Consider the following 26,816-nt stretch of genomic DNA (forward strand, 5'->3'; position numbering starts at 1 on the left):
AGAAAGAACCAGGCTGAGCAGCAACATGCTTCCTTCCATAGGTGTGATCGGGACAAAAAAGTAAGACCAATATTCAAGATTTCCCCACCAGTTGTCTGAAGACAAACACTCTTTTGTACCAATCTTTATATATTTATTCACACATTTGATAAAAATGTCAAAGAGTTAGAAGTAAAATCATGACAATGACACATGTGACCATACATAAAGACCCCAAGTACAGAGTCAAGCCACCATAAATCAGCACACGAAGCAGCAAACAACTCCTTAGCACTGGGCCCACACACATGCTCTCCCGCCCCCACCAATGCCCAGCAACCGCAGGTGCTAAGCACAGACACAACCCAGCAAGCTCTTCCCTGGCTTCCGTCAGGCTCGGGTGAGATGAGAAAACAATCTCGGAGAAGCAGCTGGGCTGCTCCACCTCTCTGCTCTGCCAAGGGCTCGGGCAGGATGAAAAGCACTGGGCGGCTGCCACCTTGGCACGGGACCTAGCTGGCAGAGGTGATGAGGAAGGGCTGCAATTAGTCTGTCTCGGGGTGAGATCCTGTTACAATGCCACAAGAGAGCAGCAAGTGAGGAAAACCCTGTCATTGAAATGCTAGAAGTGAGAGAGTGAGGATTTAGAACTTGAGCCCTGGCCTCCTAATGACCATAAGCAACACCAGTGAGGTCGCACACGATACTGACTGTGGCCTTATCAGAACCAAAGCTTGTTTTTCATTTAGCTCTGAAGGGAGGAGGAAAATTAACTTGGGGCAGGACCAGCAAAGTCCTCTCACATGGCCTGAGTCAGGTTAAGTGCTGCGAGGGAAGAGCACAGCACAGCCCACCCCCCAACCCCCACCGCCCCTCTTCAACCTGCTGAGGAGCTGTGCCCGCAGGATCCGGGAAGCCAGCCTGAGGTGTAAGCAGAGAACGAATGAGTGAAGCGAACTAGTGTGTCTGTACTGTGAGGCTATGGAGTGGAGGAATACCGTTCAAATCCCCAATTCATTCTGTTGACACAAGATTAAAAACAAAAAACCCCACTAGATTCGAAAGTAAAGTTTTGAGCCTTTCCAGTGGCCCCATCAAAACCCTGATAACAGAGCCTAATTCTATTGGGGAAAAAAGAGCCCTCCAGGTGCTCTGGGAACATAGAAGCAAATGGACACAACAAGGACATCTGAAGAAGAGCTGGTCAGATTCACAGGACACTGTGACGGCCAAGGACAAGCCAGGAGGCCAAGTCTGGGGAGTGAGGAGGGACATTCTTGGTACAAATGTTATTTCCTAAAGACAGACGCAAGGAGGAGACAAGGCACTCGCACCACAATGTACTATTTCATATCCGTTCCACGGTAAAGACAGTGGCCAAGAGCACTCCTGTAACTCCCTCTTTGAAGAGTCACGCAGCCAGCTTCACCTTCTGGTGGGATCTTCAGAGCTACAGGAAATCCAAAACACTGCAGAACCAATGGGGGGGAACTGGACCATCCGCAGAGGAAGCAACAGGGCAGTGTTGCCTTGGGCATGAGGTTCGGTTCGGATCAGTTCAGTGAAATACTGACTTTCAGAATGCTTGGCCTGAGAATAGGACACGGTCCCCAGGGGCGCCTTCTCAATGTTTCAATACAGACCAGTCAGGGCTCCGCATCAAGTCAGACAGCAGTTACTGAGTGACTGTGCGCTGGAAGCTCCGGCAGATGCCTTGTAATACATGTGGCCTGTGCTGTTGTGCCGCAGAGGGACCAAGGACTGAGCCAGGAGGAGAGGCAGGCTCTCACTCCGCGCCCCAAAGCCCCTCACTCAGGCATACTCGATCCGTGCAGGCCCGCGACTACTCTCGCTCTTCCGCTCGGAGGGCTGGCTGGCGGCCTTGGCCTCATTACCTATCTCCAGAGGCTTAGTGGAGATGTAGTCCTTCACTTTGATCTCCATGTTCTTGGCTTTCAGCGTGGCCATGTGCAGTTTCTCCAGGAAATCTGGCATGCCTGTCGGGAGAGGGGAAGGTGGGGTCAGGCAAGAGGCTCAAAGCGAGGCCTTTTTCTTTGTGGGTTTGCTTGTTTAGAAAGATCACAGCTGGAGAGACAACCGGTAACTACTGCCTCGCAGTAAGTGCGCAGAATAAAAACCACCACAGACCCTGAAAAGGGGCACTGTGCAGGCGAGAGAAATCCCCCTGAATCTCAGTGTTTAGGTGATAGGAAAAAAGATGTGGTCGTTTGCTTCTGAAAAGACTGCAGCCTTGGGAGCCTCTGAGGCAGTTCTACCCTGGCCTGTGTGGCTGCTTGGTGAGTCAAAATTCAACTCAATGGCAACTGGTCTGGGGGGTTTTGTTTACTGTGACATAAACCTAAACAGCTGCCGATTTAATACAAGCAAATGCCACACAGAAACTCTATTCTCCATTCTCCTAGTCGTCCTCCTTCTCCCGTGATGCAGAAGGAGCTGCCTACAGACACTATCAGACAGAACATGAAGGTGCTGGCACTGAACTCAGGAAGGAAAGAGAAGATTGCTTACAGCTAGGACACGAGCATTTGCAAGGTGGTGGCATTACCCACCACCAATGCCCCGAAATGAACCACATTACAAGGTCCTGGATGGAGCAGGAGAAAAATGTGGAATAAAACTCAAAACCATAAAAGAGACCAGGCTTCTGGTCAGACAGAGACTAGTGGGACCCTAAGACTACATACCCCTTAGCCACTCCTCAGGTAATCAACCATTTAAAATCAAAAGAGTAGCATTTACCTCAAAGCTCAAAGGATTAGGAAGAGAGGAGGCATGGACACAGGAAACACAAGGCAGGAGTACAGTGATAGCAAGTACACTGTGAGGACTGAGCGAGATGAAACTAAATGTGTGTGACTTACAGAATGGAAAACCAGATCTGATCTGTAAATATGCACTTAATTCACAATGAAAGTTTAAAAATTTTTAAAAAGGAGATGGGGGTAGCCCTTTTCCCAGTTGAGCACACCACACCACATAGTCTATGCCACATCTTATAGTCTCTAGTGCCACCTGAGAGGAAAATTTCTAACACATTAATGTGCACACGGCCCATAGTTACTTCTCAGAAGCAAACATTTCTCTTTCAGTGGTTTTGTGGGCACAAGTTCCTTTCTGGAACCTTCCAATTCCCATCCCTACAAATCCTAGCTGGAAGCTTCACAATCTTCAAAGTATTCCAAAATGTGAAGACTAGTGCCCCTCAACCCCCCCACACCCTCCATACCCCCTCACCCCCCGCAGTAAGGCTCCACTGGGACAGGTCCCAGTCTCCCTGCTGTCACTAGGAAGTCAGAGAAAAACAAGCTACTCAATCCAAGCGCCAGGCCCCACAGAGACGTCTCCACTCACCACTGGACACCATCCAACTAACACAGTAGCGCGGGAAAACAGTCTGGGGGTTGTCACTGTAGGTCAGCAAGTAGTCGAAGCCATTCTGCAAAGAAGAGCAGCAACAATGAGGAAGGCACTTGGATGAGCACCTCCACTGCAAGGACCACAGAATCACCAGATCTGGTTGTGGGCAACCAAGTGCCATTATCAATATTTTAATCCTACTTAATCCCATTATTTCAAGGCTACAGTCTCTTCTGAGGCTTTGAACCTCAGAAAGGACTGCTTGTAAGGGAGGCTGTGATCTGGGATCTTGGCCCTCAGAGTCCCATCAACAGTACTGAGAAGGGTGGCTCTAGGACTGTGAGAAATGAATTTCTATTCTTTAAAAGCACTCATTTAGTGGTACCTTGTTATGCCCATTCTAGGAACCTAAAACACTACTACTGAGAGGTTAACTAGCTTATCCTAATTGCCTCTCCGAAAGAGGGCAACAGATCACTGCCACGTGGGCCTGGGGAGGATCTCTCAGGTCTGTCACCCTGCAGCTGGGGTTCCCAAAGCCAAAATGTGGTTCCCAATCATCAGCTTCACTGGGAATTTGCTAGAAATGAAGATGCTTGCTAAATCAGAAACTCGAGAGGCTGGGGCTCGGCAGTGTATATGATTTAACATTTAACTGATTCTGATGCATCTAAGTTGGAGGCCAACGCCCTGCAGAAATCCACCCCTTATATTTAGATGAGAGGAGCAGATGGTGATGGAGCAGATCCAAGTTGGGCTGTGATCCCCATGGTCAACAGTTCAAAACCAGCAGCACTTCTGTAGAGAACGACTGGACTCTCTACTCCTGTAAAGTTAGTCTCAGAAACCCACAGGGGTCACAATGGGTCGGCACTGACTCAATGGCAATGGATTGAGTTCCTATTTAGATGAAAGGCATTTCTGGAGAAAAACCCCAAGCCAGCACACTTCATGCCTTGGATAATATAGCACTCACCTCATCAAATGATCTGTGGGGGCGGATAACCATCTGCGATTCATAGGATCTGACCCTGACGAATTCAGGAGACTCGGGCACACTAGGGTGCTCCACGGCTCTGTGGGGAGGAGGTGGGGAAGCAAAGGTCAGTAATGCTCACAGGCAGAACATGGAAGAGAAGGCCTGAAAAGCTAGTGTTACTTCCAAAGTAAACACAACAGGGCTCACAAACTCAACTCCCTGTCAGTTCTGAGAGTGACCCTAACAGGGCAAGGCAGAATTGCCCCCGGACTTCCAAGACTAGCTCTTTATAGGAGTAGAAAGCCTCCTTTCTCCTCTCACCCTTGAGGGTTTCAAACTGCTGACCATGTGGTTAACAGCCCAACGCATGACCACTTTGTCACCCTCTGGAATATTTATAGCTTACTAAGGCTTTGTGTTGAGGAAGCCCTCCTTTTTTTAATTGCCAACATTAAGGCACCTGAAGAAATTGCATAACTAGAAGTTTACATCTCTTAATCTTCCTAACTAGTCACAGACACTGGTTGGCTGTGGGGAGGCCGTAGGGCACTAAGAACAGATAAATCCCCCAGAACTAGTGCATAAAAAGCAAGGCACTCAGCAGAGCCACAGGCGCCCGTACATACCGTGACACCAACACCATCACGTTGTTCTCCGGATCCACACTGTACCGTCGAACATAAACATAATCCCGAGAATACATTGGGTACTGAAGCAAAGGGAGAGGAGGATCAGTGCTGTGCATGACATGGTCCAGACAAAGTAAAACCAGAAGCAAAGCTACTCACAGGAAAATGAGTCACCCAGTGAAGAACCTCCGAGCCACTAACCACATCCCTCTCGATCACCTCCAGCTTGATGACCAGGGCATCCCACTTTTTCCTATACTCTGTGTCCAGCTAGAGGGAGAGAAAGAGCATGAAGACAAGGCTGCAGAGGACGGTGATTCCATCAAAACGACAGTGCCAAAGTGTGAGAGGCCTGGCTGTAAAAACAAGTGACTTTCAACACCCTCGAGGGAGGTCACCACCACTGCACTGATGTGAGTGCCCAAAAAGGAGATCAAACAAAGGAAGTAAGAAAAGAGTAACACTTAAGTCAGACAAGATATAACAAAGTGAAAGTGGACGGGTAAGACAGTTCTAACAAGCATTAAATGGATTTGTTTTTTTTAAGTTCAGAGTATGAGTAGATACCTTACACAAAGAACTGCATGTAGGATATTTCTAATTTTCAATTATCATTACAAATTGTGATGTACATATCCAAATTTTTAAAATTCATACAAATTAGCAAGTGCTTACAGGAAAAGTGTAATTTACATATTCCCAGTGGGTGTTATAATACAGTACTAGCTCCAATAGTCCAATAAAACAAACAAATTCCAAGAAGGAAAAAATTTCTTTGAATATAGAACTCTGGACAACACGCCCAACTCCACCACCTTCCCCCCAGTCCTCCCCTTTTTTCATTTTTGTTTTCAACATTTCCCACACTGCTCCAGACAATCAATGAGCACAGCCCAACACCTGTACACAGAGCTCATCATGAGGGATAAGATGCAGCAGGTGAGGTGGGCTAGGAAGCAAGCTCAAACCACACAATCTAAGAGTTACAATACAGGGCCAATAAATTACAACAAATCTAAGGAACTCTGAGGAATCAATGAGATTCTTTTGGCTGGACCTTAAACATCTTGATCATAAAGATGATTTAAGACATAATAAATACACGGGATACCCCCCCAAAAAAAAAACCAGAACCCCCTCCCCCAAGTTTGATTTTTTTTTTTCTTATAAAACACCTTATCACCTTTATAGTACTCTTCATGACACTGCATACATTTGTCAAATCTGTGATTCCGTCTTGGAAACATTTTTCAAACTCATCGGTTTGGATGGCTGATAGCACCTCCCTTGTATTTTTTTTCACCTCTTCGACATTGTCAAATTGCTATCCTTTCATGTCCCTCTGCATTCACATGGAGCAAGGTAAAGTAAGGCGCATGGGGCAAGAGAGAGGCATGCTATTTTGCCAAAAGCTGTCACACTGAGATGGTTGCATGAGCAGGTGCATTGTGGTGGCAAAACCAATCCCTCATCTGCCATAAATCAGACCTTTTTTTGGTCACATACTGTTCAGCTGTCTTTTCAGAACCTCTAAATAGAAGTTTGACTAACAGTCTGACCTGGTGGAACGAACTCCAAATGCACTACATTTTTGTTCATTTGGAAAATTGACAGATATCCAGAATGAAGTTTATCATCAATTGACATTTCACCTTTTTTGAAATGAGAAAATCACTCATACACCTGAATTTTTCCCAGAGTGCTGTCCTTTTAAGCTGTGCTCAACATCACAACAGTTTCTGCAGCATTTTCCCCCAACACAAACAAAATTTCACAGCCACAAACTGTTCTTTTAAATCGGCCATCACAAAAAACAAGGTTTGAACGAAACTGCTTTTATGAAAAAATTCACTGTGACCAGAGAGAACCTTTCCAGGCAACGCCACTAGGTGCACTAACTCAAAGTGAATTGCTCCATGTTTGTCTAGTGGGAAAAATGCATAATTCCAAGGACCTACCCCACTGAGCTTGTTTCAGTTGGGTGGGCTACCCTCTCACGTGAACAGTATAAAGCTCTATACAATATACTGAAGCACTCAAATTCATTCCTCTGTTATCTTCCCAAACAGGCTTCAGCCCCACAGGGCAGATGAAGCAGCTAGTGTTTACCCAGGTGCTGTGGAACATGGTATGAGAGGTCTGAAGAGGTAAGATGGGGTCTGTAAGTCAGTAATGTCACCTCTGAGCTAGAGGCATTATTCATCTGGACAGCAGTCATTGGCTTTCGAGGCTCTGTTGTTGTTCTCAGGTGTCGTCAAGTTGATCGGACTCATGGAGACCCCATGCACAGCTGTCACTGTGCTGATCTCGGCTTCGAAGGTCCAAATCTTGAGGAAAATGCATGACTCACCTGAACATTGAAGAACTGTCGGGGTGTCACATCTGTGTAGGTTCCAAAAACTAGAGTGACAAGAAAGAGCAAGGTGACATCACTCACCCTGTTCCCATCACTTAATTGCCTTTTAATTACAGAGTACTGACAGATCTCAAAGATAGAATCAGAAACTATAAGTCATATTAGGACAGTAAAGACAGACAGCCTGCCGCAAACACCACACTGGACTCTTAGATTAGAAAAACATGGCAAATTTTCTGAAAACAATCAGAGTAACTTAAAAAAAAAATTCTCTGATCAAATTAGACATTAAATTCTGGGTGAGGTAAAAATAGTACTTGGATACAATGAGAATATTTCTATTATACAAAACATCTTCGTTCCTCAAGAATGAAAAAACATGGACTAGAATTACAGAAACTCTAAAATTGGAGATTAAATTATGAGGTTACCAAAAAAAAAAAAAAAAGCCTTGCTGTCATCAAGTCAATTCTGACTCCGAGACCCTACAGGACAGAGTAAAACGGTCCCTTATGGGTTTCCAAGACCGTAACTCGTTACAAGAGTAGAAAGTGTCATCTTTCTCCTGTGGAGCTACCGGTAGGTTTGAACCCAGAACCAGGGTTCCTACCAATCAGAGTAGAATGGTTACATTCCTGGGCAACCCAAACCCACTGGCCAAACCCACTGTCATCAAGCCAATTCCAACTCACAGCAATGCTCCAGGACGGAGTGGGACTGCCCCAGGACTTCCAAGGCTATAACCTTAATGGAGACACACTGCCACACTTGTCTCCCTCAAAGTACTGGTGGGTTTGAACCACCAACCTTGTGGTTGGCAGTCCAGAGCTTTAACCAATGTTCTACCAGGGTCTTTTAGACAACCAGGCAGCAACACACTTAAAAGGCCGTCCATCAGTGGAGGCTCACCTCTGTATTGGTACAGATGAGTGCCTATAATTGGGCGCCGCCACAGCTTAAAGTGTTTCTTATCCATCACCATTTCCCAAGGATGCTCTTTGCCCGCGGAGTCTTCAGTCCCTTCTGTCTGGGGTTTTGGTTCTGGGGAGTGGTGCTCAACTCCAGCGCTCTGAAACACACTCGACATTTCCTCCAATCGTTTCATCTCATTGATGGATCTGGGGACGAGAAAAACAAATGTGATGCAGGTGCGTGGAGTCAGGGCCCATCTTCCCTGGAAGAGTACGATCTACTTTGGTTTTTAATGTTAGCCATGCAGTTTTGATGTGTGCATTTGTTATTCTTTTCTGAAAGCAAATATTATCAGATTGAAATATTGATAATCCTGATAGTTGGGTAATGACTTAGAACACAGGTAATGTCTTTGTTAATAATGATTGATATAATATCGGCACTATTTTTTTACATAATAAGGTCTAGTTTATATGTAATAAAATGTCTTATCTGTACAACTCAATGGATCTTGATCAATAGACACCCCCATAACCATCTCCCCAAACAAAACGGAATACTGCCAGTGCCCTAGGAGGCTCCAGGTCCCCTTCTGCCCCCTCCCTCCCTCCCTCGGCAACTGCCATCCCAACAGCCTGCACCAGGGGTTATTTCCCCTGTGCCTCGTTTCATCTACACAGAAGCACAAGTTTTCTTTTGTAACAAACTGCTTTCATTCAATATTTTTTTAATTCCATGCAGATTGTATAGTTTGTCCTTTTAAAAATTATTCCATTATATGAAAAGACCACCATTTATTCATTCATTTACCTGTTGATGGTCATTTACATCTTTTTCCAGTTTGAGGTTATTATGAATAAAACTGACAGAACACTCTAACAAGTCTCTCTTTGACAAGTCTGTGTGGGCAAGCACAAATAGTCCCTGACTCAGATGTAGTCTTGATATGACGAACCACACTTCCAACGCTTTTTGGTTGGGTTTGTTTTTTGGAAGGGGGGGGGCGGTTATCAGCCACCAGAAATACGTCTGACACAGTGTTGCAGTGTACAATTTCCATCAAGACAAATATAGATCACGTGCACTGGTACTGACAATAAAAGGTGCTAGCAGTGAGAATGAGGTACCCCACTTACACCAGAAAGAACTAACAATGGAGATCTCAGAATGGAAGTATGTCAAGTAGTCAGGGACTGCCTGATGCTTTCCCTTCCCTTGGATAAACATGGGATCACTAGGTCACAGTATGGCGTTTCAGCAATTTCCCAAAACAGTGAGCTACTGTATGCTCCCACCAGTGTCACCCAAGAATCCGGTGGAAACTCTGTATTATTGTTCTGTCTTTCCACTTTAGACATTCTGGTGAGTAAACACAGGAGACAAGGAATTTAAATCATCTGCTGATGATCATTAATGAACAAAATAATACCACACTAACTAATCAAACCATTAAGTGAGCTTACATGATCTTTCCTGCATCATTAACCTAACAACTAATGGGTGTGTACTGAGTCTAACTAGCACAGTGCCTGCCACACAATTACTGTAACAAAACAAGATACAGAAGAGCCTGCTGTGGAGCACGCAGCCTTAGAAACTAAGCCCACCCCCCTGCTATCCTCCTCCCAAAATATGTACAAGGGAGAGAAAAATCCAATGGTGACGTATTTATATTGAAATAATCAATTTGTTGTGCTATTCACTACTTAACCTGGTCTTTGTAGCCATATTTGTAAATGCCATCAAGTGACTGGGTTCAGTAAAAACTTATTGCCTTGTGGTAATGATTGTACAACTCTTTTTTTTTGTTTGTTTTATTTATGATTTTATTTTATTTATTTATTGTTTTTTGTTTTTTAACAATTTATTGGGGCTGATACAATTCTTTTCACAGTTCATACATATACATACATCAATTGTATAAAGCACATCTGTACAGTCTTTGCCCTAATCATTTTTTTCTCTTTTCTTCTTTTACATTTTATTAGGGACTCAAGCAACTCTTACCACAATCCATACATATACATACATCAATTGTATAAAGCACATCCATACATTCCCTGCCCCAATCATTCTCAAGGCATTTGCTCTCCACTTAAGCCCCTTGCATCAGGTCCTCTATTTTTTCCCCCCCCTCCCTCCCCATTCCCCCCTCCCTCATATGCCCTTGGTAATTTATACATCGTTATTTTGTCATATCTTGCCCTATCCGGAGTCTCCCTTCCCCCCTTCTCTGCTGTCCCTCTCCCAGGGAAGAGGTCACATGTGGATCCTTGTAATCAGTTCCCCCTTTCCAACCCACTCACCCTCCACTCAACTAGCATCGTCCCTCATACCCTTGGTCCTGAAGGTATCATCCACCCTGGATTCCCTGTACCTCCAACCCTCATATGTACCAGTGTACAGCCTCTGTCTTATCCAGCCCTGCAAGGCAGAATTCGGATCATGGTAGTTGGGGGAAGGAAGCATCCAGGATCTGGGGGAAAGCTGTGTTCTTCATCGATACTACCTCACACCCTAATTAACCCATCTCCTCTCCTAAGCCCCTCTATGAGGGGATCTCCATTGGCCGACACTTGGGCCTTGGGTCTCCACTCTGCACTTCCCCCTTCATTTAATATGATATATATATATACATATATACACATACATACACACACTTATATCTTTTTTTTTTGCATGATGCCTTATACCTGGTCCCTTGGGCACCTCGTGATCGCACTGGCCGGTGTGCTTCTTCCATGTGGGCTTATTTGCTTCTGAGCTAGATGGCCGCTTGTTCACCTTCAAGCCTTTAAGACCCCAGACACTATCTCTTTTGATAGCCGGGCACCATCAGCTTTCTTCACCACATTTGCTTATGCACCCATTTGTCTTCAGCGATCCTATCATGGAGGTGTGCAGTCAATGATATGATTTTTTGTTCTTTGATGCCTGGTAACTGATCCCTTTGGGACCACTCGATCACACAGACTGGTGTGTTCTTCCATGTGGACTTTGTTGCTTCTGAGCTAGATGGCCGCTTGTTTATCTTCAAGCCTTTAAGACCCCAGTCACTATCTCTTTTGATAGCCGGGCACCATCAGCTTTCTTCACCACATTTACTTGTTCACCCACTTTGGCTCCAGCCGTTGTGTCGGGAGAGTGAGCATCATAGAGTTCCAATTTAATAAAAGAAGGTATTCATGCATTTAGGGAGTGTTTGAGTAGAGGCCCAAGGTCCTTCCACCACCTTAATACTTGACCTATAAATATAGACACATAGATCTATTTCCCCATCCTCCTATATATATTTGCATGTACATGTCTTTGTCTAGACCTCCATGAATGTCCTTTGACTCCTAGCTCTTTCCTCCATCTCCCTTGACCTTCCTCCTGCCCCACTACCATGCTTCATCGCCACCTGGGCTAGAGTATACCTCTTCTCTAAGCAACCTTACCCTTGATCATTTCCCACCAGGCCTGCCACTCCCCCTTCTCTACCATTTGGGGTCCCATGTTTTTCCCTTGTCCCTGGGTTTGTTAACACCACTTCCTTACCCCCCCACCCCAAGTCCCCCCGGAACTGTCGGTCCCGTTGTTTTTCCTCCAGATAGTTCATCCAGCCTGTCCTATTCAGACAGACCTGTGGAGTCACATGCACGAAAACTGGACAGAGGAAAACAAAGCAACAGTATACAACCAGACAACAAAACAACCAAAACAAACCACTGAAAAAGAACAGAACAAAACAGTTCACAAGAGAAAAGCTTGTAGTTAGTTCAGGGATCGTTTGCTGGCCCTTAGGAGCGTTTTCCAGTCCAGTCTGTTGGGGCACCACGCCCTGGCCCCAAAGTCCACTTTCAGCATTCCCTGGGGACCTTGCCACTCCATTCCCTTGCTGTTCCGCTGCATTCCCCCAGTGATTTGCCTCGGTGTGGTGGGATCAGGTCAGGTGCAATTCCCACACTGTGTCTCCGGTGCTGTCCCCTGTATCGCCCTTAGTCACTGGGGGGCATCATGTCTCATAGTAGGGCCAGCCATGTTGTTCTCTCTGTGGACTGGCTGCTCTACTCAGGAACATCATCATCACGGCCTGGTGGGCCAGGCTGTGCTCCACTCTCTCCTCCTGCCCCTTCATCTGCTCCCGTGTGCTCTGATCAGATATGTCCATCTCCCATAGCTGCAGAGACAATGTCGTCCTTTGGAACAAATTCTTTTCGGGGAGGGGCAGGAATCCACTTAATTTATGGTGCTGGGGCCAGCCTCCCAGACCTCTCCACCTTCTTGATACGATTGAACTACTGAATTGTGTGCTATGTGGATGAAGTGCCAATAAAACTGTTTTAAAAAAACCAAACAGCCATTGAATCCATTCAAATGCATAGCGACCCTATAAGACCATTTATATGACTATACAAATGTAAGGTACTTGTAGCCCACCCAGGGGATGGGAGAGCTTGCTAATACTGAATGGGTATGGCACCAGTGTTGGGGTGGGACCATGCGAACAAGATGTATACAACTCTAATGTGAGGACTAGTCAGTTTTGCCAACCTGCAAGCTTGCAACTGAGCCTAGAATTCCAGAGGCAGAATAGAGGGATCTTACTACATCAAGAAAGAAGAGCCAGGAAGGGAGCATTGTCCTAGACCCACGATTCCTCTTGTCGCACACGTGACAGCAAGAGATGGCATCAGAGAAATGGAGGCCGTAGAAGCAGGGACTAGTCAAAGATGGCACACAGTGAGGGTTCTGGTGCAAGAATGCTGCGTGCTTTTGGACAAGAGAATTGCTGGTAAAGTGGGGGGGGGGTCTCTCTGAGCACTTACTGGCAAAGTTGAGAAGAGTTTTATAGCAGTTGCCCAAGTCGAGCAGGGGACAAGGGGATGGGGTCATAGCAGTGAGCCTACAGGAACGACTGAGAAGAGGCTATATCGACGGAAGGGCTGTATCTTGAGTGCTCCTAAACTGGAACTGCAACCTGTTACACACACGTCGCTGTTAAGATCAACCCGTGCAACAACTCATGAGTTGCAGCTCACAGTGGAATGTACTTGCATAGACGCCTCATACTGACAGTGTCCAGAGGGCTGTGTCTCGGGAAAAATTGATAATGCTCCCAGTGCAATTGCCTTATACCCCAGGGGGATGGTGGACAAAATGTTATATATTTTTGTGTCTCTGCCTTTAGCTTGTTTTTATTTGTGTTTGTTTGCTGGTTGGTTTGTTGCTATTGTTCCAGTTGGTCTTATGGGGTTCTGATTATGTCATAATACAAAGTAAAACCTGAGTCATGCATATCCTATGGGCAAGCCCATGGAGTCTAGTCCCAATCCCAATCTAAGAACAGTTAGTCCCGATAATGATGACTGAAGAAAAAGGTGCTACAGCAAAGTGTGGGGAAGAAACCAGATGGTGTCCAGCTATCAATAGGAATAGTGTCTGGAGTCTTAAAGGTTTGTATTCAAACAAGCATCCATCTAAGAAATGAGTCAACTAGTCCACATGGAAGCACACCAGCTTGCATGATCCATGTATGACAATAACAAAATTCAAATATGAGGAAGGTAAAGATATCAGAACTAAAATTATGAACACCCAATTTGTAAAAGGCTATGGAGGAAAACCCATCTGCAGAGTCTCTAGTCAGATTAAGCCACTGGCAGATCCCTTCTAGCCATAGGCAAGGGTCTCGAACAGCTTTACTATCAGACATAGATGATTGCAATTTTGATTACGCTGGATCAAACTTGATACTTGGTAAGGTGACCTCCCTTCCTGACCCAACCTGAACTTATTCTAGGTGAAGTATCTATCTCTTGCTTGTTCCATGACAAAAATTTCTTCCCTGGTTTTAAAATATTGATAGCGGTCTTATTTCTTACTCATTATTTGTATTTTTATCTTTATCCATACCACTTTATTATTTTTTTATCCTTACCACTTTATTTCCTTTCTGTTTTTTGTTTCTGTTAAGTTTTCCAGTTGTGAAGCACAGGAGCGGATGCATAGAGATGGTAACTGGGGGATGTAGAGATAGAGATGGGAACTAGGAAGGGTGAGGGAATTTGGGGAATACACAGTGAATTCGGAAGGGGGAGGGAGCGCTAAAACTGATTGTGATTACACAACTCATTTATTTTTGCTTAAAATTTTTTTATTAATTAGGAATCAATACACATTCATTCCATAGTTCAATCACACCAAGCAGCATTGTGTAATTGCCACCACAATCAGTTTCCACACATTCTTTTCCTTCCACGACTCCTTGACATTGTCTCCCTTTTACCACCTTCGCCCATCACTGTAACCACCCCTGACCCCAAAACCCTTAATCAGCTTGCTGTTCCTGTAAATTCATCAATCCTTGATTTCATAGACTGGAAAACAGAAAGCCATGTAACACAACTTCAAGAAAGTGATCCCACATGACATTAGCATCTCTGAGATAAACCCTAATATGAACAAACAAACAAAGCAAAATGAGGAGCTCAAGTAGAAAGCAGGTGTTTTGAGAATGATGATGGCAACATATGTACGAATATGCTGAACACAAATAATGTATGTGCGGATTGTAAAAAGAGTTGTATGAGTCCCTAATAAAATGATTTTTTTTAAAGGGGGAAAAAAGAAAAATAACACAACTCATTTTAAAGGCAATTTCACCAAGAAAAACAAAGAAAATGTTCTAAAATTGACTGTGGTGATTATTGTACAGTTCTTCATATGACTGATTGTATGATAAGTGGATTATGTGCCAATAAAACTGTAAAATAAAATAACAGAAGCTGGACTATATGGAGAACAGTGCCGCATTAAGACTAGAGGAAGACTCATTAACAACCGTCCCTATGAGATAACACAACCTTACACTGGCTTAAAGTAAAGAGAAACTGAAGCACTTAATGATGAAGCTCAAAGACTAAAAAGTCTGCAATATAGATTATACTTCTATATAAAGAAAGGAAAGGCTCTCACAACTGGCCCAATAAACAACATTATGATAAAAAGAGAAGAGTGAAGTTGTCAAGGATTTTATTTTACTTGCCTCCACAATCAATGTCCGTCCATGGATGCCGCAGTAAAATATATATATATATATAAAATCAATGATTGGGTCAAGTCTTCTGCAAAAGACCTCTTCAAAGTCTTTTAAATTTTAAAGCAAATATGCCACTTTGAAGGCTAATGATGCCCTTGATTGACCCAATCAAGCCATGGTAGTTTTAATCTCCTCGTCTGCATCCAAAGCTGGACAATAACAATGCAGACCAAAGAAGAACTGAAGCTTTGGAATTATGGTTGTAGCAAAGAATATTGAACATGCCTTGGATTTCCAGAAGAATAAACAAATCTATTCTGGAAGGGCGGTCTGTTTGGTAAAACATAGGTCAGTTATCTGTTAAAAAGAAAAAGGACTGGGTAGTGTGACTTCCTCTTGATCCCAGGGTTTCTAGGAATCAAGAGTTGATTGTCGGCTCCTAATAACAACAGCAAGGATGCCAGTGTCCCAAATGTCCTAATTCACTCGCATCTATGGTAAAATCATTTGTCCTACCATTCTTAGACATCCGTACACTGTGGAATATTAAGCAAGATGGAAGGTTCCCTCCTGGTGCACATACGAACGTTAGGTGCCTAACTGTTAACTGAAAGGTCAATAGGAACCCACCAGGCAATTGAGGAAAGAAACAATCTAGTGATCTGTTTTTCATAAAGCTTAGTTTTGGAAACCCTTGGGCAGTTCTACTCTCTCCTACAGGGTCACTATGAGTCAACAAAAATGGGTAATGAAGGACCCCTGGTAACATAGTGGTTACAAGGGGGGCTTGCTAACTGCAAGGTCGGCAGCTCAAAATGAGCAGCCTACTCCTCAGGAGAGAGATGAGGCTTTCTACTCCAGGAAAGAGTCAGTCTCGGACACCCACTGGGGCAGTTCTCCCCTGTCCTACAGGGTCACTATGAGTCAGTATGGACTCCGTGGCTGTGAGAATGGGTATTAAAGATGGAGTGGCAGTGGCAGGCTTTTTTATTTAAAATCTCCCAGTATGATATGTAGATGGTCCCTTTGTCACTCCCATGTGATCATTTTTAAAGTGATTTATTTAGACACTAAAAACTGAGTCCCACTGTTTAAAAGTCCAGTATTAATTGCCAGGCTCTTGAACCTGCAGGCTGTAGGGGACTAGGAAGCCACACATGTAAAAGTACATGGAGATACAGAACATATTTATAGAATTCAATGTCTCTGGGCCTAATCCAAAGCAAATTCCAAATGCAGAAAGATAAAATGTAGCACTCAGTCAAAACAAAAGATAACCACCAAGATGCCCAGCAAGCAGGGAGGCAGTGAGAAGATATGAAGCACTTAGAAATGAGATCACTACTGAGGAAGAGAGAAAAGTGTTTGTTGTTTTGACTTCACTTACGCCCCCAAAATGATTTCTGAAGTACTCTACAGCAGAGGTATCTGAGAAGATCCTGGAAGAATAAAGACCATGATTGCCCTCTCCCTTGGTGTGGATTTAGGATGGTCTAGAAGGACTAGATAAAAATGAGCTTCTCCCTCATACGATGCTGGTGAGGCTGGAAAATGTGTAACCCATGTGGAATGTGGTAAGCGCTTCCTCAAACAACTTTGGGTAAAAATACCATATGGCCCAGCAATCTCTTTGCTGGATCTACACCCTACAGAAATGAGAGGCAGAGCACTAATAGAGATATGCATGCCTGTGTCCATAGCAGCACTGTCCAAAACCGCCAAAAAAGGGGGGAACAATTCAATGCCCACAGGTGGAAAATGGATAAACTTTGGTACATACACATAACAGAAAACTATGCGCCACTAAAGAATAATGATGGGGAGGGAGCGCTAAAGCTGATCGTGATCGCTGAGCTCACTTTGGAGGCGAATCAACCACGGGGAGGAGGAATGCTCTAGGATGTACATGATGGTGATTGCTTCAATGACTGGACTATTCAATTCTAGGACAAAATGATGTGCCAATAAAACCATTCCAAGAAATAATGATGATACTGAAGAAGCTACTGTCACAGTAGACTTGAAGAATATGAGGGAGTATACACGCCCCCCTTCCAAAATGGATTTTTTTCACACTTATGTATTTAAATTCTTTTACAAAACAATCATCACTTTCAAAGTACTCTCTTTTGCCCTTAATACATTTGTCAAATCTCCAATTCCTCTCTTCAAAACATTTCTCAAACTCATCTGTTTGGATGGCTGACAGCACCTCGATTTTTTCCTTTACCTATTCTAGTCAAGTCACTGTCCTTTCATGTTCCTCTTCATTCACAGAAACAAAAAGAAGTCCCATAGAGCGAGGACAGGTGCATGGGGCAAGTGAGGCATGCTGGTTTTTGCCATAAACTGGCACACTGAGATGGATACCTGAACAGGTGCGTTGTTGTGATGGCAAAACCAGTTCCTGATCTGCCACAAATCAGGACTTTTTTGCCATCTTTTCAGAACTTCAAAATAAGCTTAATTAACAGTCTGACCCAGTAGAATGAATGCACTATTCCCCTCACATTAAAAAAAAAGTATCATCTTGATATTTTATTTCACTTGATGAGCATTGGGGGGAGGGGGGGCAGTGGCTGTGAGGTAACAATGGCGTCTTCCGGTGGCTTGCTTTCAGGGTCACTTCAGAGCTGTTCTTTCCAAGCATGGCATGGTTCCACTCGACATGCTTTTTCCTAGTCTAGTGGTTCTCAACCTGTGGGTCGTGATCCCTTTGGGGGGTTGATTAACCCTTTCATTGGGGTAGCCCAATTCACAACAGTAGCAAAAGTAGTTATGAAGTAGCAACAAAAATAATTTTAGAGTTGGGGTCACAGTCACCACAACATGAGGAACTGTATTAAATAGGGTCGCAGCATTTGGAAGGTTGAGAACCACTGTCCTAGTCAGTCAGAAGCCAAGGCATAAATTTCGCAGTGATCCTTGTCATTCCCAAATCTTCCGTTAAAATTTGCTGAACTGAGCTCAATAGTCCAGATAACATGCCCATCTCTTCAATGGTCCGTATCTTCGGTCTTCAAGCACCCTTGCAACCATTACCATTATCTAGATCCAGAACATTCTTATCACCCCAAAAGAAATGCATGCCTCCCAGCGGTTATCCCCATTCCTGCCTCCTGAGCCCCGCCAACCACTGTCTCCACTCTACTTCTCTGGGCATGTCTATGCCATAGATGTGGAAGCATAAGGCAGGTGGCCCTGTGTCTGGCTTCTTTCATAACTCATGTTTTCAAGAGTTAGTCATGGTGTAACACGAACTCCATGCCTTTTTATAGCTGACGAACATTCCATTGTAATGGAGCCACCACATTTTCGTTATCAGTTAACAGACATAGGACTCGTTCTATTTTTCGGCTATTATGAATAATGAGGTTATGAACATGAAGTCAAAGCTTCTGCGTGAACATATACTCTTCCATTCTCATGAGCACCAGATCAGACAGCAATTCCCTGCTTACCCCTATACTGAGACACTGTCAGACTGCTTCCCAAAGTAGCTTATCCTTACACCCTCACCCACTATGTGTGTCCTGAAACACCTAAACTAAGTGTCTTCTGATAACCAGTCTAAATAACTTCCCTGACACCAAACTGCAGGTACAGTAACAAGCCTCAAACGTAACTTCTTGGAAGAATTAACACCTTCCTCTATACTCTAGTCCTCTATCGAGATACAACCTATTACACTGTAATTAATGTATTTCTACAGCTGCCTCTCTGACAAACTATAAATGCCCTAATGTTTCAGAAAGAAATTATCTTTTTCCATATGTAAAATGAAAGAATTTTCATTTCCATTACCTCTAAAATTGGTTCCCTGAGGTTTTTTTTTTTTATTTTAGTGTAAACTTGGTGACGTTTTTTAGAGCTACTCAGTTTTCCACTCAACAATTCTCAAGCATTTCGTGTCATCTCCCGGATAGCAATTCCCCCATGTGTAATACCAGTCATCCCCATGTCTCCTGTTTCCATTCCTCCTTCTTTCCTAGCCTTTCCTACCCTATGAATGTTGTCCTTGGGCAAATGCTGCCTTCTGACCCCAAATGATTGATTTTTCTAAGTGTGTCCCTCTAAGTGTACTGTCCCCTCACAGGCCTGTCTATGGCTTGGTTGACAATTGAGCCATTAGTAAGCTCAGTTTCAGGCTTGAAGGGTGACGAAGGGCCGAACTTTCAGGATTCCACCAGTCTCTAGCTGACCGATAAGCCTTGGCTTTCTTACGATTTTGAGTTTTGTTCCACATTTTTCTTCATACACCCAGGACTGTGTTCTACTGTGATCACTTCAGAGCAGTCATGGAGGCTGAGGTTTCCTTAATCCACTGACTTGTGACCTCAGAACATAAAGTATTGATGTACAGGACATTTTAGGAGGTGGAGGCAGGCTCCTCTTGTAAAAAGCTAGTCTCGGAAACCCACAAGGGCAGGTCTACCCTGTCCTATAGGATCACTATAAATCAGCATCGACTCAGTGACAATGAGTTTGGATTTTTTGGTTTAGTTTTTTGGTTTTGGTAAAGGGTATTTGCTCTTTGACCATCTTGAATCTCTTCCTTTCTAAGGAGAATCCCAAAATAGGAGCCCTTACCCGCAGCCAAGCACTTCAGTAGTTAGAGCAAGTAGTTAGAGGACAACTCCGAATCTGAGTGGGGTTCATTAGAGATTCTTAGCAGCAGCTTTAATTTTAAGGAAATAACACCAGAACTTTAAACAGGTTGTCATGACTGACGAAGTGAAACCAGACAAGACAGGTTTTAAAATGTGAGTGTATCCAGAATGTTCACCAGAACAAGGAAAAGTATGGTGAAAGCCCTGGAATGGGAGGCTGGGGAGAGGCGAAGCCAGAGCTCAAGTGGCTGATGAGCACGGCTGGAGTACTGCTGGGAAAGATGCATCATCAGCCAAGGGCCCAAAGGCCCGGCTGTTTTTGACTCAGTTGGTCTGATTTGGTCACTTTACAATGCACATAATGCCCTTGTTTTCTAAGGGGGAGATTAAGTTTATAGTAGGGCTTCAAGACATAATTTTTCCTGTTCTTGTCAGAAAATTGATTCTCCCAACATTTTAAAAATTCGGGTCTATTCTTCAGTCCCTTCATGGGTGAAAGCAAAACCAGATGAACTAATTCAAAACCCTGAATAAGCACAGGAGCCTGTGGGGATTATTGTCAGTGATCTTGGAGAAGTTGAGAGCCTGACAGTGCAAGGGTTCTGGGGCAGGCACACCAGAGCACCGCCCTCCAGAGATTATGCCTGAAGTTGGCTGGCCTGACTGCCCTTTCAGGCAGTCTGCACTCTGGTCTAGCAGTCAATACTCCAGTGGCCTAACACCCTTCCAATTCACAGTTTGCTCCTTTCTGGCTTAAATTAACCAATCTCCGTCTCTTTGTTTCCAACCAAGAGCCTTGACCAGAACAATTTATACCCAAGTTTGGAAAATAAAAATGTTAGCCATTTTTCAAAAATCTGTCATTTAAAGTTTAAAAACAGAATTGCCTGCAGATTGATCTGTAAGTAGTGAAGGGCCTTAGAACAAGCAAGAACAAGAGCCTCCTGCAGTAAGAATTCACCACCACACCTGGAAGCCATTCGGAAGAGAATGAAAGGAGGGTCTTAGTAAAACAGGAGCTCATCAAAGCTTTAAGATGAATGACCATGGCAATATGTTCGATGGCCTTTTAAGGCTCAAGGTGGTAAACAGCTTCGGACCGCTGCCTCACTGGCTCCTCTTATATAATAGTAAAGGTCCCTGGGTAACCTTGAGGGAACCCTGGTGATGCAATGATTAAAACAATAGGCTGGTAACCAAAAGGTTGGTGGCTCAAAACCACCAGCAGATCCACAGGAGACAGCTGCGGTCCCTGTGTTCCCATAAGCCTGTGGGGCAGTTCAGTCTGCCCCTGCAGGGCTGCTGGGTCAGAACTGACTTGATGGCAACAGGTGATAGGGAGGTATCCTTGACTAAATTCTGAGACTAAATCACCAAAGAGAGAGAGAATCTCTTGTGAAAGCACTTTCAAAAGCATGCTATAAATAGTGAAGCAAACATGCAGCACGTAAAGGTAAATGATCAACAAAGCTATTATGCCCCATTAACAACCCCTAACGGGTCTCTAACTTCTGACTATTGGCTCCACAGACACAACTAACACACAGGAGCACAAGCACACACACCATCATATACCAGGACAAAGTAAAATCCGCTGGCCTTTTCTGTCTCATAGAGCCCTCCCTGGTGGGGGAGTGGATATGTACTGCAAGGTCAGTAGTTCAAAAGCACCAGTCAGCAGCTCCTTGGGAGAAAGACCAGGTTTTCTCTATAAAATCTTGGAAGCACACAAAGGTAGTTCTACCCCACCCTATAGGGTCGTTAATGGGTCAGCATTGACTCAATGACAGTGAGCGTGGTTGCTGTAACTTTTTTTGGGAGGGTGGGGTGGGGACTGGGGGGGGGGCGCGTTGGTGGTACTGGTAAACTCTTGTTTGGACAGGAAGGAGACCTAAACAATAGCATCTAAGAGACTTAAGCAAGTGACAGGAGAAGAAAGGGCAAAAGAGATTATTTCCCAAATAGTATTAAGATCAGCCAATTAGTAATCGGATCAAAAAGGAAGTCAGTCAATGCTTCCTTCCCTGAAACTAACCTCAATTCAGTATTTGATAGAGGCTGAGCTGACAGCCATGGAGACATAAAGGCATGAAAGCACAAAATCACCACCACCACCTTTAGCACATAGAAATTCCAACAAGACACCTGCCTCACTTCACACATCCCCTCAAAACATTCATGTCCTATTGATGTGGGACACACCCACCCAAGAGCTCATTGCAATTCTGAGCTAACTTAATTAACAGTCAAATAATGAAGACAATCTCAAAAAGCTGAGGTCAGCTTTTATGTAGTTCTGATGATCTATGAAAGGAGTACTAATAAGATACCCCGAAGTGAAAGGGGTGTGGGGTGATTCCTTTAAGCCAATAAGACTTTACATCAAGTATTTGAGCTAGTAACCTAAAAGATAAAAGTTATTTTGAATGCCCTGGAAGACAGAAACGAAAGGGCCAATTTTCTGTATCACACATTACTGGAACATATTTACTCAAATTTCTAGAGCAATGAACTGTAACTTAAAAGGGGGGAGGAGGAGGGGATAATGGAACATTTCCCCCCAGTCCTCCATATTTCTCAACTTCCTTCCTCGTTTTAGTGCCGTAATTTTCAAATTTGATTTTCCAGAGCAATAAAACACTGCTACTGTATTTTTCCATAAAATTTTACCTAGGCTCACAGAATAGCAGTTTGCTCCAAAAAGTGATCAAAATGTACTCTGGTTGTTCGCTTGGCTAAGAATACAAGCCATGCATGCATCAAAAGATCCTATTTCTACCCCAGGCTTTGGCAGCGAATTGTAATCACTTTACACAAGTCACTTCCTTTCTCAGATCCCCTTGCTCTTGACAGAGTATAATGAAATCCTATTTAGTAAAATGTTCTTAAGCACCACAGATGAGAAAGCAAGGTTATTTCTCATTCTGAATAAAAGCTCAACGAATTTAAAAATACAAGCCAGTTTAAAGAACACACTCAAGGACGTACACTGCATAGCCCAGCGCGGTGTAACCAAAACAGCAATGTCAGAATCTGTTTGTTCCTGGAGAAGCTGGTAGAGAAACAGCAGAGACGACACGAGATAAAGACTAGGATTTTGAGGTCATGTGTCAACCACATTTTTCATCCATTTAACAATGAAAAAGAAATACACTTGCTGGAAACACTCAAATGTGTTGCATTATGGAAGCTACCCACAAGCAGCTAACAAGCCAAAAAACCCCTAAGACGCCACAGTTATTTATGACATCCCAGCAGGGCTTTTGCTTATTTTAAACCACGAAACACCAGGCAAGGAAAGTCAACCCATGCCCAGGATATTCAATACTATACAAACATGACAGGCTCTCAAATACCCAAGGAATCACTTTGCCACTGAGGATAATTAAAGATTATGGTAATTTGAATTAACAAATGTTAGAAGACAATCCTCAGGATGGGAAACTTGATCAATTTCAGCCTAAGAAAAAATTCAAGCATGAATTACATGAAAGCTCAATGCCATCGAATCAATTCTGACTCATTACCACCCCATGGAAAAGAATGGCACTGCTCCTTAGGGTTCCCAAGGCCCGATCTTTACAGAAGCAGACGGCCTCACCCTTCTCCTGCAGAAGACTGGTGAGCTTGAACCGTCAATCTTGAGGTTAGCAGGCTGGGGCTTACCCCCTTAGGGACCAGAGTGCCTAAGAGCTGGACCATGAAGCGTTAGATGTGAGATGAAACAACCTATAAGAGGGTCAAAGACATTTTAGGAGTGTTCTGACTGGCCTTCATCCGAGCTTCTGAAGTTCCAACTCAGGTAAACTGGAGCACTGCCTCTTCAGGAGTTGGCTTAGAACCAAGAAGCATCTCAATAGCACTTGGCTTTCAGAGACAGCTAGGAGAGTGAGAGAATGGAGAGCTGGCCTAGTCACCAATTTGTCTGGTCTCTTCAGAAGGGTATGCAATGAATGACTAACCAACCATGCTCACTTCCTAGCTGGTGTTTCAACTCTAAACAAAGATTCCAGGAAATATGCATAAAAACACAGGGAGGAGTAAGTCAGAGAGTGTCACCTATCACCTAAGCCTCAAAAGTTTTCAGCTCGACTCCAAAATAGCAGCTTTCCTCCTCTGCATGCAGCACACTGGTCCCAGTGGGGATTTTCACCTCAAACTTCATTACCATGGAACATGGTTGTATGTGTCAAAGACAGAATAACAAAATCCCTGAAATGAAATTACTCTTCTATCCATGTCTTTGTAACTCCCACCAAATGAGTGGGTGAGACCATGTGAGGGGACTGATGGGTATAAATGAGCGCCACATCAGAAGTAGGAACTGAGAGAATCTGACGACCATCAAGCAAGACTAACCCCAGGATGGAGCTTGGCTTGAGTGCTAGATCCTTGTGTCTATAGTGTCAGAGGTGCTGGGGATATGCTGCTGAGAGCAAGGAAGAGTGAGGAGGAGGGGCTGGGGGGCTCCTGGCCCAAGCAGCCCTGCTATAGAGAAAATGTTTTCTGACCGACTTGTGGTAAGCTGTTCATTTCCCCAAAGCCAGTGGAGAAGCACAGTGCCAAGGGAGGAGTGGCTGGTCCCAGAATAGGGTGAGAGAAGGAGAGAGGGTGGAGACTGTCTGACCTCTCTGCCCTGTGGCATCTGGCCTTGGGCTGGTGCGGAGATGGGTTCTCTTTCTCCCTACAGAAGCCAGGGGAGGTCAGATGTGGCCTGCATGTCATTTTGACAAAAATAAAAAGTTATTAATAATTTAACTCAAAATTTTCCATTACCATAAGTTAACTCCTTACACCTGCACCCTTTTGATTAAAATACTTGAACAAGTAGCAAAATACTAATGGTTATATAAATTGGGCAAACTAACTTTCATACTTCACTATCTCAGTTTTTGTGAATAAAGTGGTTTATGGTTAGGATTTTAAATTGAACTTATAAACGAGTCACCTTTCCTATTAGGAAAAGTATCCCACTGCTTAAAATAGAAATTTACCCATAATTCACTGTGCTGCTTGGTATGCAGGTGTTACAACTCCCAGAGTGACCTCCCAAAGTAAACTTTATTGGGGTGCTTCCATTTCTAACCTAACCGAAAACGTGAAATGGTGAGTTCCCTAAGTGAAGAAATGAGGACATCACTTCCCAAACATATTTAACCCTTTTCAGGGAGAAAAAAAATTACTCAGTGCTCCTCTGTAATGACAAACCCTTGTGCTATGTAGCCCAGTGTAGGCCCTACATTTGCAGGCCCCCTGGAGGGTTCCAGCCCCAGGAGAAACCCTGGTGAATCATGAAACTTGCGTGGGATTCATCCGGGAGTAGTTTGTTGCAGGACCCTCAACTCAGTCGTTGACAGTTACAGAGACAATAACTGTTTGTCAAAAGAAGGTTTGGTTTTCCCTGAAAAATAAGTCTCCGATTTAAAAGCAGAAAAATGTGGATGTCTGAATGATGTCAGGGCCTCGTGCTAGAGTGCCCCCCATATTCTAGTTTAAAGTGGCACAAAAACGGACTCAATTCTTACCGCTTAAGATGTCTGGGCCCCTGGCTGATGCAAACACAACCGAACTAACGCCGACTCACAGCGATCCAGGGCAGGGAACTGCCCTCCTGTATGAACCCCGAGAACCGTCCAAGGAGGCACTAATCCTCTCCAGCCCCCTAATTCGGCCGAGACGCCAAGTCGCCGAGATCTGTCCGGGCATTTCTCAGAAAGCCCGGGTGCCATCGGGATGGGTGGTGTCCGGCGACTCGGGCCCGGTTTAAAACCTGCTCGGCACCTTTCGGGGGGCGGTAGAGATGGCCCACGCCTGGGCCGGCGCGCCTCCCCTACCCGATCCGCCCACGGGGTCGTCTCTCTCACGTCGAGGGGGCGCCCCTGGCGCCGTCTACACTTCGTTCTCGTGGCTGACCTCACAACACAAACGGGCCCCGTGACGGTCGGTCATAGAACGCGGCTTGCCAAAACCAGGTCGACCCGTGGGAGCGAGCGGCGGACGCGAAAGGCTGGCCCCGGCGTCCACCGGCCCCACCCGCCCCGAGCCCACCGCGGCCGCAGGACCCACCTCTGCAGCTCCTCCTCCTGGATCCTCTCCTCGTCCCACGCGAACACGCCGGCGAGCGCCGCCATCAGGGTGGACACATGGCCGGGGCGGCCGCGCAGCCGGCGCCAGAGGCGGCCGAGGAGGACGCGGCGCGCGCTCTCCGAGTAGAGGCGGCCGTAGAGCTGCCCGATCTGCTGCGCGCGCCGCACGCGCAGGCCCGTGACGAAGCGACACTGATTGGCCAGCAGCGCGAGCAGGCCCCCGCCGCGCGCGCCCGCCAGCCCCGCCGCGGCCGCGCCCGCCAGCCAGGCGGCGACGGCGGCCAGCGGCCTCCGCGGGAACATGCTGCCTGCCGCGACCCCCCGGGCTCGCCGCGGCCTCCCCGGCGCCGGCCGCGCACCTGAGGAGCGGGCGGGCTCTCCCTCTCGAGCTGGCCGCCGGGCCCCGCGAACCAGCCCCGCCGGGCGCAGGCGACCTTCCGCAGCACTCTTCCTCACTGGCCGACCGGCTCGGGGGTCCGCTCCCAGGCCTGCGACCGGCAGTCGCCCCTCATCTCTCGGCAGTCACTGCTGAGGAAAAGTTCCCTTGCGGGAGGGAGCCGGGCATGGCAGCAGAGGTGGGCCTGCGACCACTGCCGGCGGCGCTCGTGGTCTCGGGTCGCCGGGCCGAAGGCTGGCCAGCCCCTCCGCGGCGTCCCCGAGCCGGCGCCCCAGCCAGGGGTGCAGAGCACGCGGGAAGGAGGCCGGAGGGGCGCCCCGACCCTGCAGCAGGAAAGGACTCAAGCGTTCCGCCTCACATGCGCAGACTACGAGCACACCCACCCCCGTGCCCCGCCTTCCAGGCTCCTGATTGGGCGCGGCGCGAGCTCCCGAGTGCTCATTGGTGCCTTCCGGTGCTCGTCCCC

General features: G+C 45.5%; 1 protein-coding gene across 1 annotated transcript; it reads right to left on the minus strand.

Annotated features, from left to right (window-relative positions):
* Nucleotides 1–950: 950 nt before the first annotated feature.
* STARD7 (StAR related lipid transfer domain containing 7) lies at nucleotides 951–26,692 on the minus strand. The gene is made up of 8 exons (XM_075563162.1): nucleotides 25,934–26,692; nucleotides 8,231–8,439; nucleotides 7,316–7,365; nucleotides 5,125–5,235; nucleotides 4,963–5,045; nucleotides 4,334–4,433; nucleotides 3,352–3,436; nucleotides 951–1,976 (listed from the first exon to the last, which is right to left on the minus strand). The coding sequence occupies exons 1-8, from the start codon at nucleotides 26,254–26,256 to the stop codon at nucleotides 1,792–1,794; spliced, it is 1,146 nt and encodes a 381-aa protein (XP_075419277.1). The 5' UTR covers nucleotides 26,257–26,692; the 3' UTR covers nucleotides 951–1,791.
* Nucleotides 26,693–26,816: the final 124 nt, after the last annotated feature.

This window comes from Tenrec ecaudatus, chromosome 11 (genome assembly GCF_050624435.1).
Source record: "Tenrec ecaudatus isolate mTenEca1 chromosome 11, mTenEca1.hap1, whole genome shotgun sequence".
In the NCBI taxonomy this organism is placed as follows: domain Eukaryota; kingdom Metazoa; phylum Chordata; class Mammalia; order Afrosoricida; family Tenrecidae; genus Tenrec; species Tenrec ecaudatus.